This window comes from Pantherophis guttatus, chromosome 3, assembly GCF_059756535.1.
Source record: "Pantherophis guttatus breed Tessera chromosome 3, ASM5975653v1, whole genome shotgun sequence".
NCBI lineage: Eukaryota > Metazoa > Chordata > Lepidosauria > Squamata > Colubridae > Pantherophis > Pantherophis guttatus.
Window position 1 is genome coordinate 215,545,734 of NC_142065.1, and position 21,316 is coordinate 215,567,049.

The 21,316-nt window shown below is 58.7% G+C and overlaps 1 protein-coding gene across 16 annotated transcripts in view; it reads left to right on the forward strand.

Annotated features, from left to right (window-relative positions):
* PLEC (plectin) overlaps window positions 1-21,316 on the forward strand; it is an 83,330-nt gene that overhangs the window by 12,675 nt on the left and 49,339 nt on the right. For 3 of the 16 annotated variants that reach the window (XM_034419987.3, XM_034419991.3, XM_087891444.1), the window contains exon 1: window positions 7,820-8,887. The exons of 1 other annotated variant lie outside the window; for it this stretch is intronic. In XM_034419987.3, coding sequence (XP_034275878.2) covers window positions 8,797-8,887 — 91 coding nt within the window. In that variant the 5' untranslated portion in view covers window positions 7,820-8,796. Of the gene's footprint in view, window positions 1-7,819; window positions 8,888-12,345; window positions 12,465-18,508; window positions 19,092-19,488; window positions 19,607-20,687; window positions 20,899-21,316 lie in introns of those variants that run through there. 12 more of the 16 variants (XM_034419969.3, XM_034419973.3, XM_034419971.3 and 9 more) reach the window with 9 other exon arrangements.

Sequence of the window (21,316 nt, forward strand, 5' to 3'; positions counted from 1 at the left end):
TCCAGAGTGTCGCAAGAATGGCATGTGCTATTTGGAGAGCGGCACGACGGAGGAAGAACGCCTGGCCTGGCCATCAGCTGACTCTTGTGGGGCAGGCCAGGTGGGCCTTGCTAGCAGTGGGAAGAAGATGGCGAAAGTCAGCGGGGTTGTGGTGGGGGCTGGCCGTGTGGCCACGTGACCTCACGTTTTATGACCGCATTGTTTAGCGGTGGACATTCCAGTCCCAGTTACCGTTTCAACTTGAGGACTTCCTGTACAGGTAATCCTCGACTTACAACGGTTCATTTAATGACTGTTCGAAGTTACAACAGCATTGAAAAAAGCAACTAACGACCGTTTTTCACACTTATGATCATTGCAGCATTCCCATGGTCACGTGACCCAAATTCTGATGCTTGGTAACTGGTTCATATGTGTGATGGTTGCAGCATCCTGGGGTCATATGACCCCCTTTTGTGTCCTTCTGACGAGCAAAGTCGATGGGGAAGCCAGGTTCGCTTAACAACCGTGTTACTAACTTAACAATTGCAGTGATTCGTTTAACAACTACAGCAAGAAATATCATAAAATGGGACATTTCAACTCCTTCAGGCCTTAGATGTCAAGCTGCCCTCTCGCATTTTGCCTTTCTCTGGGTTGGGCCTCTCCATGTTGACGCGCCTTACCTTCTGCTGCGGTTCTCTCTTTGCCGTGTCAGATTTCTCCTTTCCTGGATGCAGCAGTTGCCACTAGGGGGTTGAAAGGCTTCCATCAGGCAGCCTTAGTGTCTCCAAAGACCCTCAGCTCTCCCCCAGAAGCTCTTGAGTGCCCTCCGCCCTGAGGGCCCACCATCTGGCACTCTGCCATCCATCGCTTGCCTCTCGCCTGTCCCTGAGCTTTTCTTTTTCTTCGTCAGATGTCAGGGGTGTTTCCTACTGCCTCTCTCACACAGCAGGCAGGCTGCCTTCGGGGTCTTCCAGCATCTTCTGTGCCATTGCAGCCCGACAGAGGCTGTGCCTGCTTCCTGTAGCTGGGCAGCCGGGATGGCCTTCCTGCCTGGGTGGCCCTGCACCCTTGGCATGTTGAAGTCATCCCCGCCATGGTGAGAGTTTGGTAGGCAAAACAGAGAGCCTCCATTTGGCTTGCTTCATGCACTGCATGGGGTTGTGGATTGTTCAACCATGATGGACTCATTGGATAAACCGCAGTTGACTGGCTACCAGCCATGATCCCAAGACACAATACATTGGATTCAGGAACATGCTAAGCCCAAATCAAGCAGTCGGCATGAATATTCTTGCCCTCCATGACTGTGTTTGTGGCTTCCCTTCTCTGAGTGAGGAGAAGCCCTGAGGATGCAGCCCTTCCTTCACTCCCCCCAAAAGGGGGTCAGTGGGAGTTTTGGTGCCTTCCAGAAGGTGGGCTCTTATTTACAAGGACCAGCTGCCCACTGGCCAGACCCCCAGCTCTGCAGAGACACCCTGTCAGCCGCAGAGCCCAAGTTCTCAGAACGAGTTTCTGCCTGGTGAGTCCATCTGCCAGGCAGGCTCATTCTGCCACTTGACCTGCTGCCTAGGGCTGGATCTTGCATTGCAGGTGGTTTGCACTCCAGGAAGAGCATCTGATTGATGGAGACTGTTGTTTTTGGAATAGGACAATGTGTGGGGGAGGGGGGTTCCAGACTCCAGTGCACATGAACCAAAAACGATGGGAGCAGCACACACACACGCACACGCACACACGCCCCAGACTTTCTGGTGTGGCATCTTGGACACACGTGTCCTGTTGCAATGCACGCAGCTGCCCCTCTAGCAATTGGCCCCCACCGGCCAATTCGCTCCCACAGAGAGGGACTCCCCAGGGTGCCATCGGCCAAGTTATGCCGGCTGGCGACACCCAGGAGAAGGGTCTTCTCTGTGGGAGCTCCTGCCCTGTGGAACGAACTGCCCCCGGAAATACGCAAGATCTCCGACCTCCGGGTGTTTCGCAGTGCCCTTAAAACCCTGCTGTTCCGCCAGGCAGGGCTGTCTATGTAAATGATTGTTAAATTGGTGTTTTAATTTTGGGTTTTAAATTCTGGCCGAAATTGTTTAATACTTTTAACTATTTTAAAACTGTTGTTGTATTTTGTGTTTTTAATTGGCTGTACACCGCCCTGAGTCCTTCGGGAGGGGGGCGGTGTTTTAATAACTATTAAATAATAATTAATAATTCATAACTATTAATTATAAATAAATACATAAATAAAGGCTCCGAACTTCCTCCCTCTTTGCCTTCCTCAGCCCATCCCAGCTCCTGGGGAGACACCCTCCCCCCGTCTGGCCAATCCTGGAGCCTTGAGGGGGGCTCCCCTCACTCCGCTCTCTGGATCAGGCCAGGGACGACAGGGCCGCATCTTCACAAGAGGCTGCCCTGGGCTGCCTTTGGGGGCCTTTGGAGAGTGGTCAGGTGGGCTGCTACAGCACAAATGCCATCCGTGCCTTTAGACAGCAGCACCCGGATCCTGCCCAGGGTCCTTCCTTTGGCTCTTCCAGGGAAAAGAGGCAGGGGAGCCTCTGCATATGATTGGCTGAAAGGCAGCAGGCCAAAGGTTGAGCAGGAGCCAAGCCAGATCCCAGTGGAGTTCAGGTGATCAGCTGGAGAGCTCTGGAATCTCTAGGCCAGGCGGAGGAAGGAGCCTGAGGAGCACGGGAGGCCCCACCTTTAGCTCTCTCCCACCTCCCCCATTCCTGGGCCAAAGGTTGGAGCTGCTGGAATGCGGGAGAGGCAGGGGGTCCGGGTGGGCAGGGGCTCTGTTCCTATTGCCCCCACCTCCGGAGCCACCCCTGCCCTGGTCTCAGCTGCTCCCTCCCCTCCCATCCGGCCCACCTGGGTCCTGGCGTGGGATTTCCACGGAGCTTTGGAGAAGGAAGTTCTCCGTGGCCTGGGTCCTTGCAAAGCTGCTTATCTATAGAAGCGGCTGAGAGACCGGAGCCAAGAGAAAGAGATGGGATTCATCTGTGGGGTCCTCCCTCTTCTCACACACCTTATAGGGCTGCCTGCATGGTCCCAAAATTAGCCCTGGCTTTCCCATCCCTTCGGCCACCGCCTGGCCGTTGAGCCAACTGGGTGTCCGTCCCCTGATTCTCTGGGTTGCCTGTTAGGGGCTGTTCCTCTGACCTGGTCCTATTAGACCTCTCAGCGGCTTTTGATACCATCGACCATGGTATCATGCTGCGTCGATTGGAGGGGTTGGGAGTGGGGGGCACCGTGTTGTGGTGGTTCTCCTCCTTCCTCTCTGACTGTACGCAGTTTGTGTTGGCGGGGTCAGAGGTCGACCTCGAGGCGCCTTGTTTGTGGGGTGCCGCAAGGGTCGATCCTCTCGCCCCTCCGGTTCAACCTTTATGTGAAGCCGCTGGGTGAGATCATCTGTGGTTTTGGGGTGAAGTGCCATCAGTACGCTGATGATACTCAGCTGTACATCTCCACCCCTGACCACCCCAATGATGCCCTTGACGTAATGTCCCGGTGCCTGGAGGCCGTGCGGGTCTGGATGGGGAAAAACAAGCTGAGACTCAACCCTTCCAAGACCAGAGTGGCTGTGGTTTCCGGCGTCCCGATATAGCCAGCTAGCTCCATCGCTGACTATTGGGGGCGAGATCCTGACCCCCTCAGAGAGGGCTTGCAACTTGGGTGTTCTTCTGGATGTACTGCTGTGTTTAGAAGACCATATGACGGCTTTCACCAGGGGAGCTTTATATCAGGTTTGCCTGATTTACCAGTTGTGTCCCTTTCTGGACCGGGACGCCTTGTGCACGGTCACTCACACCCTCGTTATGTCCCCTCTGGACTACTGTAATGCTCTCTACATGGGGCTCCCCTTGAAGAGCACCCAGAGGCTCCAACTGGTCCAGAATGCGGCCGCGCGGATAATTATGGGTGTGACACGGCGCACCCATGTAACACCTCTCCTGCGTGAGCTGCACTGGCTCCCGGTGGTCTTCCGTGTGCGATTCAAGGTGCTGGTTGCCATCTTTAAAGCGCTCCATGGCTTAGGACCTGGGTATGTACGAGATCGCCTTCTGCCACCGGTAGCCTCCCACCGGCCAATATGCTCCCACAGAGAGGGACTCCTCAGGGTGCCGTCGGCCAAACAATGCCGACTGGCGACACCCAGGGGGAGAGCCTTCTCTGTGGGGGCACCTGCCCTCTGGAATGAGCTGCCCCTGGAGGTTCGTATGATCCCCGCCCTTTGTACCTTTCGCCGTGCCCTTAAGACCCTGTTGTTCCAACAGGCCGGGCTGGCTTAGAATATGAATTTTAAATTGGGTGGTTTGTCAAATTTTAACTTTGTGAGCCAAATTTAATATATTCGTTTTAAATTGTTTTTAAATTTTGTGAGTTTATGTGTGTTTTAACATGGCTGTACACCGCCCTGAGTCCTTTGGGAGAAGGACGGTATAGAAATTTAATAAACTAACTAACTAACTATGTCGTTGCCGGTGAGCCCTGAGAAGTCCTAGACCCTGGCTGCTGTCCCCCACCCAAAGGGGTTTAGCGGGGGGCTCTGCTGAGGAAGCTGATCGGACCGTCTCCCATTTCCAGTGGGTGCCCAGCCAAGGCAAAGCTACCTTCCGAGGTTCAGGCAGCAAACAGGTGCAGTGCCCTTCAGGTAGTCCTTGACCTGTGATGTTTAGTGACCATTCAAACTTACAGGAGCAATGAAAAAAGTGACCGTTTTTCACCTTTACAACGGTTGCAGCAGCATCCCTGGGGTCACATGATCAAAATTCTTGGCAACTGACTTATATTTATGACAGCTGCAGTGTCCTGGGGTCACATGATCACTTTTTGCAAACTTCTGACAAGCAGAGTCAAGGGGGAAGCCAGATTCATTTAAGAACTGTAGCAAGAAAGGTCACAAAATGGGGCAAACCTCACTTAAGAACTATCTCGCTATGGGCTCAGTTGTCGAGGGCTACCGTGATGATGATGGTGATTGGCTGTAAGGCAAGAGAGATGTTTAGGCTGGATTTGGCATCCAGGCCCCTCAGATCTGCAGACCCCTCAGATCCTGGACATAGAAGAGCTTCAACCTCAGGACGCTGGTCCAGGGCATTTCCTACAAAGACAGCCTCCCCCCCCTCCCCCCCTCCTCCCAGTGCCACCATCACTCTGCTAAACACAGAATTCCCGCAGCTCCCTCTAGGCCTAAGGACATCTTACCCTGGAGTAGGGCTGTATTACGGGTAATCCTCAATTTACAACAGGTCGCTTAGTGACCGTTCAAAGTTACAATGATGCGCAAAAAAATGACTTATGATGGATTTTCATACTTATGACCACTGCAGCATCCCCATGGTCACGTGATCAAAATCCAAATGCATGGCAACTGGTTCATATTTATGACCGATGAAGGGTCCCAGGGTCACGTGATCCCTTTTTTGAGATCTTCTGACGAGCAAACTCAATGGGGAAGCCAGATTCACATAATGACTGTGTTATTAACTTATCAACTGCAATGATTCACTTAACAACTGCAGCGGGAAATGTTGTAAAATGGGGCAAAACTCATTTAAAAACTGTCTCACTTAACAACAGAAATTTTGGGCTCAATTGTGGTCATAGGTCAAGGACTACCTGTATTTCTTACCCTGCTCTTTCCTATTACCTCCTCCTCCCATTGGTATCTATGTCTCTCCCTTTGTGGGTTCTGTCTTATGATTTTTTTATCACTTTGTTGCTGGAATGTACCCCGAGAGCTTCTGCACTGGAGACCAATTCCTTGTGTGAGACAAAATCACATTTGGCCAAGAAAAAATAAAAGAACATTGTATTCTGTTCCATTCTTTTTTCCACCTATCCGGGATAGGCTGATGTTTGCTGGTGCTGTTGTAGGATATAAATTATTCCAAGTCAAGCTGCCTTTTGCAATAGACTGATGGGGATTTGGTCAATGCCAAGGGCTGCTCCAGAGGTTTTGGGATTGCCCCGACGATGCCTAACCCTGTTGGTACTCTCTCTCTCTGCTTTCTTTTGCCACAGTTGTTTATTTTGTGATCTTCTCCAGTTCTTTCTCTCCTATTTTGTTGTCTACAGTTATTGCCACGTCTACCATTCAGACTTTTTTGTCTTTCTTATCAACATTTGTTAAGTCTGGGGTGTTGTGTGACAGAGCTTGTTTGTTTGAATTCTAAAGTCCCAGAGCACTTTAGCTTCTTCGTTTTCTATTATCTTGTCTATTTTATGGTCTGACCGGTTCTTGCTTGCAGGCAAATGCTATTTCTTGCAGATCTTCCAATGCAGCATTGTTGCTACTTCAACACGCCGTTGTTTGTAGTTAGTTTGTGTGATCTTCTTGCAGCAGCTAACCGGGGAGTTCACTGTTTCTTCAGCTTCTTGGCATGAGTGGCGTTTAATGCTGTCTGTTGCTGCCTTCTCAATTCTGGCTTGGTTTGTATCTGTTCTTAAGGCTTGGTCTTATGCAGCCAGAATTAGCCCCTCGGTTTCTTTCTTCCTTCAATCAATCAATCAATCAACAATCAATCAATCAGAATAGAGCTGGAAGGGACCTTGGAGGTCTTCTAGTCCAACCCGCTGCTCAGGCAGGAGACCCTATACCATTTGAGACAAACGGCTGTCCAGTCTCTTCTTAAAAACCTCCACAACTTCTGCTGGCAAGCAGTTCCACTGGTTAATTGTTCTCCCTGTTGGGAAGCTTCTCTCCTTGTTTAGTTTCCATTCATTGTTTGTTGTCCTGCCTTCGAGTGCTTTGAAAAATAAGTTGATCCCCTCTTCTTTGGGGCAGCCCCTCAAATGGCTGCTTTATCTGGGAATGTGGGGACTTGTAATCCCAGCTGACGGTCCAGACAGCTGGAAGCTTCCTTGGGGAGCTCCTGTATGCCGGGGGGGGGGGTATGGAAGGGGCCCTCCAGAGCCCCAAGCATCACCTCCCTGAGTGAGGAGGGAAGGAGGGCCTTTGTGCTGGTTGCCAGTCCTCTCTTCCAGCAGGGGAGGGGCTGCATCTGCCCCAGTGCTTTGCTTTATCTTTTAAAAAAATCAACCCACTGCTGAAAGGAATCTGGGTGGAAGAACAAAACCACACAGCATTTGCCAGATCCCACGCAGAACATCCTTTTATGAGGGGCAGAGCTGGGCTGCCCCCTAAGTCCCCCCCAGATCCCTCCTGCAGCCGGAACTGGGACTCTGAGAGGCAGCCAAGTCCGAGGCGCCGTCTGGCGGGGAGAGCTTGAGAAGGGCCTTTGTTGGGGCTCCCAGCTCACCCGCAGCTTGTCCCTGGCAGCAACTTGTTTGGGACTCTGAGTCCCATCTAGCGGGACACACAAAGGCCAGCCCTGAGTGAAGGGGGGGTGGGGGGAGCTGGGAGGCACGGCAGGAGGCATATGCCTGCTTGCATAGCCAAGAAAACCTTGGGAAGTTCCATCAATTGCAATCACGGAAGCTCCGGCTGCTGCTGTGTGAGGCTGACCTCTGACCTTGCCCACCCACCCCACGCCTCTGGAGCAAAATCTCCAATTAGCCCTTGAACACCCCTCGGCATTGCCAGGCCCGTCTGCGGAGGATGGGCTGCAAAAGGCTTCTTAAGAGGAAGGGGTAGGAGCAGCACAGCTCTGGCCAGGACTATGGGTGGGAGGAGCCCTTTTTTGCCCCCCCACCAACCAGAGAGCAAGTGTCCTGTGTGAATGCCTGCTCTCCTTATTCATTGAGACAGTAAAACCCCCCACAAAATTCCCCTTCAAGCTTCTTGGGAATGGCTGTCATTCTTGTGGGAGGAGAAAATCTGCCACTCCCCTTCCACTCAGGTTAGATTTGTGCTGGGGCTGGGATGCTGGCTGGGATGGGGGAGGGCCAGTGCACTGCTGGATTGGGAGAGAGGAGGTGTGTGTGGGGGGGTCCCTTTTGGACCGCCCCTCCCAGCCCACGGTGCCCATGGGAGACCAAGCAGGGTCGGGAGGGGGCTGGTCCCTTGAGTGTGGCTCAGCATGGCTCCCTGCAGGCAGAAGAGGCCCCTCAAGCCGCCTTCCGCCCCCCTCCCCCCTAGGTTTGGGTCTGAGTCCCGAATGTCCTCAGTGCCAGCTCTGGCCTCAGAAGCGCTGTGGGAAGGCAGGTGAATGAATCTCTGCCATGTGGCTCCTCCCTCTTGTGCCCTGGGCTAAGGCCCGGACAGCAGCGCTGGCGAAGAGGGCAGCTTCTGGGCACCTGCCAATGGGCCTCCGGACCGGTGGGGAAGCGAAGACCCGGGGCTGGGCCCCTCCTCACTTCCTCCTGCCCGGAGGCCGTGCCCCGCTCTCCTGGGGGCTGCTTTGGGAGCAGAAGCTGCGGCTTCCTGCAGTTGGTGTCGGCGCCGATTTCCCCGCGCGAGCGGCAGCCGAGGCTCGCCCGGCGTGGAGCCACGCATCCTCCGGTCCCTGCCTGGCCGGGCTCTGGAGGAGCGCAGCGGCTGCCACCCGCGCATCTCAGTCCGGCGCTCCTCGTGCCCGGCGCGGGAGGCTCCGCCGCTGGGAGGCCGGGGCAGGCCGGCGGAGGAGGAGCCCCGCAGAGACGGCTGTGGGGCCAGAAGATCCCGGGCGCACCTGCTGGAGCAGACCGGGTTGCGCCGGGCATGGCGAGCGCTCTCCGCCCTCCAAGCGGCCGGCGCGGAGGGGAGGTGCGGCCCGGGGAGGGGAGGGGAGGGGACCCTGGCGGCGGTGCCTTTAAGGGGTAGGGCCAGGCCCGCCGCCGGAATGCCGCCGCAGGGTTTGGCCGGCCGGGCCGCCTGGCCTCGCCCCCCTCCGCCGGCGCGGCCCCCGACCCAGCCCAGTCTGCCCGGGCCGCGCCATGGCCACCTTCAACCTCAGCCTGCTGCCCCCCAACCCCGAGGAGAAGGACTTCGTGCAGGCCTACGAGGAGGTGCGGGAGAAGTACAAAGGTGCGCACCGGCCGGGGGGCCGCGCGGGCTGCTCCGCCGCGCTTGCCCTTAATAGGGCAAAGGGAGGCGGCCGTGGCGGGACAAGAGCCTCGCTGGAGTCTGTCTGCGAGGGGGCCGCCTTCCGCCCCTGCGCTCAGCCCTAGCGAAGCGCCCTGGGGCCGCGGAGGCCTTTCTGCCCTCGGGGCCGAAGCAGGGCCAGCCTTTTATCTCGAGGGTCCGACTTTTTGGTCCTCTGGAGGGGGGCGGGAAAAGCCCCAGCCTGGCTCCTCTGGAGGGGGCTTGGACAGGCTGGGTGACAAGGCTGGTCTGCTTTGGATTTTGACTTGGCAGGGGGTGGGGAGCTTGGGGGGAGGGATTCCCGGATGGTTGTTTTGTAGTTCCTTAAAGTCTCCTTTGGGGCTTCAGTTCGGGCCTTGCTCTGCTTGCCTTTTTCCCCTGCCCCAGAGCTGGAGGGAAGCAGCCCCTACCTCTGCTCAGCCAGGGAAGGCAGAGAAGGGGCAGGGATTGGTGGGCTTCCAAGGGTGGGCTTTGCCCTTGCAGAACGGGAGGGGGAATCTTGCAGGGAGAGGTGCACCTGCTATGCCAGAATATGGTGTGTGTGTGTGTGTGTGGCAGCCCCTTTGGGAAGGTGCTCTGTGCATGCTGAGTATTTATGGCTCCCAAGGACTCGGTGCCATTGCTGCTTGGCCTAGGGGCACGTTGTCTGCGAATGCCAACAGGCAGTGAATCAGCTGCCTCTTCCCCAGCCTGCCCTCCCCCAGGCCTGGTTCCCCTGCCTGCCCTGCCCTAGCTGGGCATTGGTGCTGGCGCCTGCAGGATTATGCTCCAGCCCGGCCTCCCGCGATGGATCTCCCTCAGCGCCCTTAGAAGGGCAGGCAGAACACAGATCAACTTCCTAGCGGGCTGGGAGCCGGTAGCGGTTGAGGTCCCTGCTGTGGGAACCGGGGCTCCTTTGACAAACGTGGGTGCAGGCTGGTCCCGCTTGGTTGGCAGGAGGGAGGGAGTGCCATGGCTGATCTGGGTGAGCAGGTAGAGAGAGCAGCTTGGAGAGGGGCAGTCTGACAAAGGGAGCCCGTTTCCCCTTCCCCAATTTCAATGGCGGTGCCCTTCTAATTCTGTGATGCCGGGGTGAGCACTGTGCAGAGAAAAGGGTGACTAACCAGAATGGTGGCCGTCAGAGGCCCTGGGGCAAGTGGTCTACATGAGTCAGATTGGAGAATTCCTGGGCAGCCAATGGGGAGGGAATGTGGCCTGGGGTCTGAAGTCCCTGGCATGGAGTGGCTTCAGGCCCCTGGAGTGCCTGTACACACAGCACGCCGGGCACAGGTGGCATGACTCCCTCGGGAGAGCTTCCTATGAGGAAGCTGGCCTGGCACGGCCAGAATGTGTGTGTGTGGGGGGGGGAACAGCAAAAGGCGGATGGCTGCCTGGCAGCGGTGCTGCCTTGGTGGCATCGTCAGAGAGCTTCCTGGCATAGTTTCCTGTGTTGCTGGGGAGATGATTATCCTCTCTGCTGGAAAACGCGATTAGCTTCAGGATTCTGGCAGGTCTGGAGGGCACCTTGAAGGTAAAATGCTTTACTTAAATGCAGCTGTTGCTGCACATCCCAGTGTCAGAACCGTGGCATTGGGAGGCGCAAATAGGGTCATCCAATCCCACCCTTTGCCATTTATCCTTGGGGGTCTTCTTAAAGGCCTCCAGTGGGGAGAACCCACAGCCACTGTGAGGAGATGGTTCTTCTCTGACAGGCAGGAACTCTTCCTTGCCCTGAAGTGAAGAGAGCACTGAGCTGGCTCCCATCTAGCTCAGCTTTGTTGCCTCATTTCCCACTTTGAGGTTTGTGGACTGTATGCCTGTGGCTGTTTGTGTGGCCCAAGAGGTGGGCGTGGTGAGTTGCTGCCTCAATCCAGGGGGCTGGCCAGTGACCCTCCTCCAGCAGGGGGAGGAGTCCCACTGGAGCTGTTAGAGGAGGGCCAGTTGATCTGGAGGCTCTAAAAAGGGTGAGGGTCCCTCTATGTTGGCCGCATGAAGTGGGAGGGGTGCCAGTGTGCAACAGTTCCAAAGATTGGCTGTGGAGAACTGCAGCTCACCGCTCTCCTGCCAGGAGCCTGAGTGATCCAGTAGGAGGGAGGGGCTTTGGGGAAGAAAAAGAGGTTAGTATTGTGGTGGCCAAACCCCCCACCCTGCTCTCTGTGGCCATATAACATCTTGCCAGGTTAGATGGCACAGCCACTTGCCCATTCCTGGGCTTGTTTATGGAACCAAATGATGGCATCCCCCGGAGAAGCACGTCTTCCCAGCATTATAGCAGGTGATGCCCTCAACACCCACAAGTTCCCTGCCCCCCATTTTCACCCTCCCTTCAGGGAGCCCCAGTGCGCAATGATCCTGGCACCTTCTGTTTTCAAGATCTACAGAATGCCAGCCTGGCGAGGAGAATCCCTCCCTTGCAAGGCACCCATGCCACCGGGCATAGCTCTGTTGGGGCCCAGTCTTGCGGGGCAGAGGGGGACCCTTGGTTCTGCTTTGGGACTTTTTCCTTGCTCAGCTCCAGTTCAGGCTTGGCACATTTCAGCCACGTGGGGACCAGAGGCACCCCGAAGGGAGAACTTGAAAGCGGGGCACCTCTTCCCTGAGCTTAGCCGGTTTATGTTCATAGCCGGGAGGGTTGTATTGTATTGCACTACACCCCTGCAGTGTTGGCCGCCTTGTTCGCCTCTCTCTCCGGCATTGAGAGGGACGCGGGGCAGCCGTTCGGGGGAGCTCACACGCCTCCCGCGGTTGTGGAGGACAAGCGAGGATCCTTTAGCTGCAGGCGGCGACCTCAGCGACCAGCCGCTGCCCGGAGGGCTCCGGCATCCGGCTCCGAGACTCCTTTCCTCGCCTTGGGGGGAAGCGGGCAGGGGGCAGCCGAGCGGGCGTCCTTTTAGCGGTGCAGGCCGGGGACCCCCGACGCACCTTTCCCAGGCCGGCCGCTCCTCTTGCTGGCTCGTAAGGGAGGACTCTTGCAGGGGTCTCCGCAGCCGCCGTTGCTTGGCAAGACCCGCAGCTTTGAGCCTCGCCTGGCCCCCTCGGGTCGCGCTGGCGGGTGCGAGGAGTCGGCGCTCGCCTCAGCCGGGGGGTCGCGCGGGAGCGTTTGGCCCCGGCCGGACGGTTCTCGTGGGCCCAGGAGCGCCCAGGGCCCGCCGCCAGCTCGGAAAAGCCGCGTAGGGGAGGTTCCGCCCGCGGGGCACGGCAGGCTAAGTAGGGCTAGCAAGGGCGCCGCGGCGCGGCTGACGCGCGGTCCACGCGTGGGGTGTGCAGGGCAGCCCTGCCCCCCTCCTTCCCGGCCAAAGCGCAGTGCCGCAGTGGCCGAGCCGCCGGGGAAGGAGGCCTGCCGGAGCCCCTGGCGCTGATTGGCGGCGGCTCTGCCCGGGGCGGAGCTCCCCCACCCGCCCCGCCCACCGACGGCCGACAGGGCGGGGGACGCGGTCAGCCGGAGGAGGAAGAGGAGCGCGCACCGCCGGCGCCGTTGCTCCGCATCCTCGCGCCATGGACTTGACGCGCTCCATCCAGCACGAGATCAGCTCGCTGAAAGGTAGCCCGGGCTGGGGCCGCAGAGGGACTTTGGGTTTGGTGCAAGGGGGGCAGAGATGAGGCTGCGGCGCGTGGGCGGGCGGGCAAAGGCTGGGACGCTCCTTGGTGCGAGGGGAGCAGAGATGAAGCCGGTAGCAGTTGCTTGGCCAAACCTGCGTTCCTCGGCAGACCCCCCTCCGTGTTTGGCTGCAGATGACGGGGCCCCTCCCGTGCTTGATCCAGGAAACGGGGGCTGGAGCTGGAGGCGGGCAGGGCTGCTGACGGAGGAGGCTTTCTGTGGGGCGGCTGGCCCGCCAATGTCCTGAATCTCCGGGTTGGAAGCAAAGGGGGCTTGCTGGCTGCAGGTGTAGTTGATGGTGGGAGGGGGTCCTTGTGCAAGAAAAGGCAGCGTGGGAGGAGGGGTGCAGAGGCATCCCGGCTGCTCCAGGGAACTGCAGCGTTTGGAAACCCCGCAGTGGGTTGCGGGGCAGCAGGTTCTGCTCCAGGAGCACCTGCTCCACCAAAGGACCCTGGCTGGACTAACAGTCCCTCCTCCCACCCTATTGGCTGGTCAAGTGGCTCCTTTTATTTGCAATGCACCAATCAGCAGTGCTTTCTGAGCGGCTGTCCCAAAGGTGCTTTTTCAAGAAGAAACTGGACTTTCTGGTTTTTCTTTGAAGATGTTTCGCTTCTCATTCAAGAAGCTTCTTCAGCTCTGACTGGATGGTGGGGAATGGAGCTGAAGAAGCTTCTTGGATAAGAAGCAAAATATCTTAAAATAAAAACCAGAAAGTCCAGTTGCCTCTTGAAAAAGCACCTTTGGGACAACCAGGGCCTCGATGATGGAGAAGCTCCATAGGTATTTCTGAGCAGCTCTTGGGGCTTGTTGAATGAAAAGAGTGAAGTGCCAGAGACAGCCTTTTCTCTAGCCAGACCACACTGCTCGGGGTGGGTGGGTGAGTGGGTGGGTGGGGTTTAATTCCTGCACAGGCCTCTGGCAGAAGGCGGGGGTGGGGGGGCTCTTCTCCTGCCAGTCCCAAGATTTCTAAGGTGAAGCACTTGCCATGTCTCTCCTCCCCCCAATCTGGACAGGCTCCTTGGCTCTCCCTGGACCCTGCTCTTGTCTGGTCCGGATCTGAAGTATGCAGCCCTCCCTCCCTCCCTCCCTCCCTCCCTCTTTATTAGCCACCCAGCTCCAGTGGAGCCTTGTTCTTCTTGGAAGTGCCTTGAGGATGAGTAAAGGGGCCGGACAGGGAGGCTGGTCCTCTCCACAGACATCCTTTCTCAGCCTGGTGGCATCAGTGGCCCTGAGGGGGAGAACTGAGAGGCTCCACGGGACAAGAGGGCCTGGGGTGTCCAACTCCTGCTCACTGGCAGGAATCCGAGGTAAAGCACCTGAGAAAGAGGATTGGCTGGATGAAGGGGGGGGAAGTGTCCCTGGTGTGTTGTCTGAATACCCCACCCCCATGGTCTCTTCTGGCCCCCTTTCCATCTCTGGGGTGGCTTCACTGATGGTCTGGGCTACCTCTCTCCCTCTGAAGCACTTTTTCTGCTCCTGCCAATCCATGTGGGGGGGGGGGCACCCGTGTGTGTGAATGCAGGACTTTAACCTGGGATAGGAACTGGGCTAATGGGGAAGGGCTGCTCCTGAGAGGGGTAGCCTAAACCTGCACTGGCTGTGTGTATACCACATCTGACTGACTGCCCCCTCCAGGAAAATCTTAACCTTTGGGGGGGGGGCTCCATCACCCCCTCTCCCATTCACAGCCCCTCAGATGTGCAAGTTTATAAGATCCTTGAGGCGAAAGACCCTGCAAAGGGTCAGGGGTTTTACCCGGGGTTTTGTGCTGTGAAGCAGGGTATGTGCGTGGGTGTGTATGTGTGTGCTTTGACCTAAGGCGGGCTTTTGTGCCTGGCTGATGTATCAGGAGAGGAGGTTTGGTCTGGCATCTCCATCCTCTGGCTTGGGTGGCAGTGCCCCCTTCAGGCAGCCTGCATTGGCCCCGCCAGCCTTCTCCCTCGGAACCCTTGGCCTTGGCTTCTCCTGAAAGGACCCTTATAGGTTCCCCACTGAGTGGCCAGAGAGCCAAGGAGCAGCCCTCCCCGGGGCTGGACTGTCCACTGCTTCATGCACTTTCCTCCAGAGCTACCTGGCTCTTGCCCTTCTTGAGATCCAGCTGAATGAAAGCTGGCCCAGTTGGTGCCAAGGCCCCACACAGCTGTGGTGTAAACTGGAGTTCAAGAAACGGCTGCCAAGTCAGGGAGTGGCCAGCCGCTTCCGCATTAAGCCAAAAAAGTGCCTCTGGAGCCAGCCTCCCCCCCCCCATTCCTGCCACGCCCTGGGGCACTCCTGGCTGGTTGGCAAGCTGGGCCTGGAAGAGGAGGGGCTGCCTCCCTGACCCCGGCTTCGGGATGTGCGTGTGTGGTTCTATGAAGAGGGTTCTGGTGGAGAGCAGAGAGTCAGCGTTGCCAAGCTGTTTTCTTTGGGGAACGAGGGCGGGTCTGGCAAGGGGGCTCGGCTGTTAGGGGACTGTGCTCCCCTTGCCCATCTGGGCCCCCTTCTTCAGCTGACCAAGATGCCTGGTGCCTGGCTGGCTGGCAGAGCTGGTGCAGACCTGGAAGCCTGCCTGCCAGTCACAGTCCGCCTCTCTGCTGCGCTGACGCTGCACTTCCCTGCGTCTGCTGCAGTGGCCGATTCTGGTGTGTGATGCGCCTGGTTGGGCAAAGGGCTGGGCGTGTCTTGTGGGGGGAGAAGCTTTTCTGCCCAGACCCTGGAGCTGAGGAAGGCCGGCAGCTCAGTCTCTAGCAGCCACTGCTGGAAGGCGGGGTTGCTGGAGAGCCTGCGGGTCGCTTGGGCTGGGCCCATAAAATATGGGGAGGCAATCAAGGCCCTGAGGCTCAGCAGCCCCTTCTTCCCTTCAAATCCATGCAGGGCAGTCCCCTCCGGCCTTCCTAGGGGTGAACATCCGCTGTCCAACTGGACATTTAGAGGTGTCTCGCCCTGTGGGCAAATGGGCGAGAGAGGGAGGGTGAAGACTGCACCCACCCGGTTGTGAATCTGGGGAGGGAGGTTGCATCTTACATGGCGAAAGTCAGTGGAAGGTGCCAGGGAAGATGAGGGCCCCCAGTTCATGTATGGATGAGGGCCCCTTGAGAACGTTACCTCCCCCAATTCTCAGAGGCCTATAAAGGGGGTTGGCTCCCTCTGGGCCTCCTGGCTCATTCCCAGCTGGCATTGGCTGCCTTTGGGGAAGGCAGCCACAGCCTTGAGGCCTCCATCCTGGACCCTTTGCCCCCCACTGCTGGTGGCAACAAGGATGCCTCTCCTTCCCTGGAGAATCCATTTCTCTCCATTGGCTGGGACAGGCTTGATTCCTGCTGGGGGAGAGGAGGGCTTGGGGAGGACTGGGGGAGGGGCTTAGAAGGGCACTTAAAGTGGCAGCAGATGTGCAAAGAGCCAGTTAAGCATCAGACTAGAAGCGGGGCAGTCTTTGGAGTGGGTGAAGGAAGTGGGGTTCTCTCTCTGCCTCACGGTCTTTCCTGACCGAGAGGCTGGGCTCCCCAGGAGGGACAGCAGTCCCCCTGCACCCAAAGCCCCCCCCCCTGCAGAGAGCCCATAGTGCGAATGGCCCTCTCTTCCTGTGGAGCAGCCTCCCTCTGCAAGATCCAAGTAGCCCAGGGGGCAGAAGGACGTATCCTTCTGGCTGGGGTCTGGGGTGGGCAGTTGCAGCTCCCAAGCTGGCTCTTTCTCATCAGGAGGGCCTTGCTGCAGCCCTGGCCAGCCTAGGCTTCTCTGCAAGGAACGGGCAACCTTTGGCAAAGGCTTGGGTGGACAGAGTGCTGCCTCCTGCTTTCCAGATGTGGGTGGCTGCTGGAGGGGATTAAGCCTCTCCCCCTCCCCAAAGGTGGAGGGGCTGGGCCCGCCTTTTGCGTGGCTTGTGCTGGGATTGCTGCCAGTTGAGCAGGTTTCCTTGGAGCCTTGGCGTTTCTCAGCTGTTCCAGGAAATTCTACCCCCGGCCCTTGATGTGACCCTCCTACGGGGCCCTGGTGCTGTGGGAATCTCCCAAAGAGTTGTCAGAAGGGGGATCACTTCTGCTTGGCATAGAGCAGGTTGTGGGTGTGGCTGCTCCTGTCTGGTGTGTCAGTCCTCCTGCCCAGAAGACTGGCATGGTTTCCTTTGCTCCGTGTCGTCCTTTTGGTGTGTAACATTTGTCTCCAGGCCCGGCTTCCCTCTCGCTCACCCCCTCGTTTGCTCCACCTGAGGTATGTCCCAGACCAGCCCCGAAGATTCGGGGCTAATGATCAGCTGCTCTGAATAATGGCTTTTCCTGCTAGGTGCCAGCCAAAGGGAGGGGCAGGGCAGAGGCCTCCCGGGGCCCAGGATGAGCTGCCAGGGCCCCTGCTGATGGGTGCTGCCATTGCTGTCAGTCACCACACGTCTCATGTGTCGCAGACGGGAGTGGGTAGAAATTGAGGGCTTTCTGATAGCAGCCATGTCTCACTGGCTCGGCTTTAAGCCCCCATTGCTGTCCAGTCTCCCCATTATCTGTGTGCCCCCTGTGGCACTGAATGTCTGCCCTCTTTGGGGGACAAGAGAGGGGCAAGGAAGCAGCCAGAGGTTCCTCTCTGCAGTGATGGCCTCCAGGGTCCCCTCGGCATGTGCCAACTGCCCTGGGCAAGAGTGCCCGGGGCTTTTTCCTAGGGAAAGCGGCTGCTGTGAGTGCAGCTGGGGGGGGGGGGCATGTGTACTTAAGGTGGGGCTGGACCAGCAGAGCAACCACCAAAGGCAAATCCTGCACAAATCCTGTTGACTCTGGCCGAGCGCTGGGGAAACTGCCCAGCCGGTTTGAAGAGTCTCTTCCTGCCAAGTGGGCACCGTGCCCAGTGGGGACTGAGGAGTGGTTGCTGGCAGGTGCAGAGTCCTGAGTGCGAGAGAGGCTGGCTGGTTGTCAGTGCCTGTGGAGGCAGTCCAGGGCTGCCCAAGGACCCTCAGGCCAGACTCAGCCGGGGGTGCTGCTTGTACCCTGGGCATTAGCTGCCCTTTGTGTCCATGGAAGTGGAGGGTGTCTGCTGGGCGGAGACTTGTCAGGTGGGCAGGGCCTGTGCCAGGGCTTTCGAGCAATGGAAAGAGGGAGGCCCCGATGCTGCCTGGGGCTGGGTGATACCAGCCTCGCCACCTGTCCTTGTCCTTCCAATCCTATTTGTCTCTGTCCCCCCCACCCCCTCCCCCCACCCCCATGCCTGGGCAGCCGTTTTGAACTCAGGGAAGGCTTGCAAGGAACCAGGCATTCCCCCAGCACACAGATCTGGGTGTGCCCCTAAGAGACCAGCTGCCGGCATTGGGGCTGATGCTATAATTGGAGGGGAGTAAGCAGCCCCATCTGGCCCCAAATACCTGGCAAAGCCTCCACCCAGGAATAGCCCGGAGCAGAGGAGTGGTGGGGTGCCTGTGGGTCTGAGGGATTTGGGAGGGGGCAGGCAAGCAAGCAGCTGCTTTCCCTCTCCTTGCTCCCGGCCTGCCTACTTGGAGGCTCCATGCTTGGGGAAGCCCCTGGAACAAGCCATGCAAAAGGCCAGCAGAGCCCCTCCATCTTCGGGAAGGGGAGTGTCTCAGCCTCCTCCAGCAGCCACCCACATCTGGAAATCGATTCCTGCCTTTACAAAGACTGGCAGTAGCTCCCCTTCTGTGCCTCAGTTTTCCAGTAGGGAATAGGGAGTATTCTGACTCTGACCTGGGTGCCCTTAAAACAGGTCTCCGGCAGCCCAGCTTCTGGGCAAGCATGAGTTTCCGCAGATTTCTCCATCCTGCCCTTCCCCTCCCTCCCTACAGCTGCCCAGAAGTTTGTGGAAGGAAACTCTGAGCGGGACGCCCCTCCCCTCCCTGCTGACTCAGGCACAGCAACCGCCGGAGAGAGGGAGGCTGGTGGTGGAGGAACATGTGCTTCCCCTGGCCTCCCCCTCCCACTCCCTGCTGTCGGGCAGGGGGGAGGGGGAAGGGGGGCTCGAGTGGGAGAGGCTCCTTGGGGCTGGGCAGAGGGAGGGTGGGCGGTCCAACCCAGCAGAGCCTTCCTTCCTGTCCCGGCTACCCGTTGGCGAAGGCGGCGGCTGCTCCTCTGCCCCCTTTCAGAAGCCGGCCGGCCCCCCTGCCCTCCGGCAACATGGTAGCCGGCATGCTGATGCCGCTCGGGCAGCTGCGTAGCATCTACGAGCTGCTGTTTCGGGATGGCGTGCTGGTGGGGCAGAAAGACCCCCGCCCACACAGCTTCCACCCAGAGTTGCCCGGGGTCAGCCACCTGCAGGTCTGGCGGGCGATGGGCTCCCTGCACTCTCGGGGGCTGGTCCGCCAGAACTTTGCCTGGCGCCACTGCTACTGGTACCTGACAGACGAGGGCATCGCCCACCTCCGTCACTACTTGCGTTTGCCGCCAGAGATCGTGCCCACCACTCTGCAGCGTACCCGCCGCCCCCTCCCCATGGCCCGGCCTGCCTCGCGCGCCCCTGGCATGCAAGCCGTGCGGGGCCCACTCTCCCAGCCCATCAAGCCCCAGGAGGGCTGGCGACAGGAGTACCGCCGGAAGGATGCCGCCGGACCTGTGGAGTCGGCCAGCAGGAGGGCGGTGCTGCCGCCGGCATCTTCCTCGGATGAAGGTCAGACCACCTCCCTTTGTGGGGAGCGCTGGCCGTGTGGGGGAGGGACCCCTAGGCCTCCTTTTGACTTGGGGACATCTTCGGTCGGGGTGCAGTGACTGGCAAGGTTTTTACCTTCTCTTTCCTTCTGGTGCTGACGGGTGGTGGGGGAGAGATGGTGCTCCAGAAGGAGGGCAGGAAATCTCATTTGTGCCATAAAGATCCTGGGGGAGGAGCTGGAGGGCGGGGGGGGGTTGTGCTCTGCCTTAGGTGCCCTGTAGGAGCCTCTGTGCTGGTGATGGCATGCTGGGGGGGGGGCTGCTGCTGACAGGTGGGCAGCAGCTGCTGTGCTGCTATCCTTAGCAGCTCCTTGCCTGTCGCTGGGAGCCCCGCCGCTTCTCCCGCCTGCCAAGGTCAGAGGCAGCTGGTGCCCATGGAGCCTGCTGGAAGGCCCGCTCTCTCTGGGGGAGAGCTGCAGAAGAGGCGGCAGCGACGGCGCAGGGAGCGCAGGCGAAGGGGGGGGCAGCTGGGTGAAGGTATCGGGGGGGGTTGCTTGTTGCCTGTCCCCTTGCTTGGGGGGGACTTCAGCTTGGGGGCTTCTGCAGCCACTTCTTTGCTCCTGGGTGAAGAAGGTGGGGCATGAGTGGGCAGCTGGTGGATCGTAGTTGGAGGGAGATTGGTGGGCATCTCAGGCACTCCTCCCAGCCATTGGGGCTGGTTGAGAGCTGGTCCATTGAGGAGTGGCTCCTGGATGCTTCAGGTGGGGTTCCTTAATGGGGAGAGGGGTTATTGTGGTGCCTGGGAAGGAGCTCTCTCTGTCTGTTGCCACCGATGGGACGCCGCCTTTCCGAGTGCCAGGATGGTTGTGTGTGTGGGAGGGCCAGCCAGGCACAGGGGGGGGCAGGATAGGCTGGTCGGTTGCTCTGGCAGCTGGTCATGTGGGAAAGGAAGTGTGTGTGTGGGTAGACCCAGGCTCTGAGTCAGCTAAGGCCCCTCCCCGTGCTATGAGCTGGCTGACCCCCCTCTTCTGGGAGAGGGAGGGCTGCCTTGCTGGAGTTGGAGAGCCACACCCTGTACTGCGCCAGCAGCTGTTTCCCGGGCGCCTTGCAATTGGGCTGCTGTTGGGCGCCTTGACTGCCATCTGGCAGCCTTGAGGGGGGGATCCTGGAGAACGGGGATGGAGGGGGGCGCAATCCTGGAGAATCACTAGGGAAAAGGGCTGAGGTGGCCACAGGCTGGGTCTCTTTCCGTGGTTGCCAGAGACCCAGCCTGGCAATTGGCACTGCTGGGAGAGCCATGTGAATGACTCAAGTAGCACAGCAATGTTGGGAGGGGGTGTCCCTCTTTGACTTCTGGCTGGGGAGGCAGGGCATTCGGGTCAGCTGGGGGGAAGGCTAGGTGGTGAGCCCTGCCCTCCATCCCTGCAAGGGGAGGCTGTACAGGAGAGAACCTACTCCCCCTCCCCCCCAACACTCATTTCTGCAGGAAGCGGGAAGAGCGCCGTAGGCGTCCCGTCTGCACCCAGATGGCAGCTGCAGCGAATTTGGGGCTGTTGGAGGAGAGGCTGGGGGGGGGAGGCAAGGGAGCCCAGAGGCCGTCTCTGGGTGTGGCAGTGGCAGCAGCTGGAGGGGGGCCTGGCTTCCGCGCTCTGCACGGGCTTGTCTGGCTGGCGGAGTATCGGGGTGCGATCTGGCGGGAGAGGAAGGAAGGTGGCTGCTCTCGCCCACTCGCGCCTCCTCACTCACCAGGGCCAGAATGGCGGCTGCTGCAGCCTCCGACTGGGAGGACGGCCGTTACTTCATGGAGGACCTTATCCAGCAGGGGCAAGGTACCACGGGGCAGGGGACTCCCCTGAGGATGACAGGCAGGAAGCACAGAGGGAGGCTGCGCTCAGACCCCGCGGGGAGGGAGCCCTCTCAGGACAGGCAGAACTCAGCGGTTGTGGTGGGAGATGAAGGTGAGGAGGGGGGCTTGGCAGGGCACTCTCCCTTGCTCTACCCCCAACACCTTTGGCCCCTGCAAAGGGCAGCTTGCGTCCCACACCCCATTGCCAGTTCCTGGGAAGCTCTTGGTCTTCCTGCCTGAAGGTTCAGATCTGAAGCCGAAGGGAGGGCCCCTTCTCCCCCCTGCAGGGATGGTGTCCTTAAAGGGAAGGTAGAATCCGGGAGCTCCATGAGGCCATGAGTTCTGTCCCAACTGTGTGACACAAGCTCAGTCTCTGCTTGGTGAAGGAGAGGCTTGTAGGG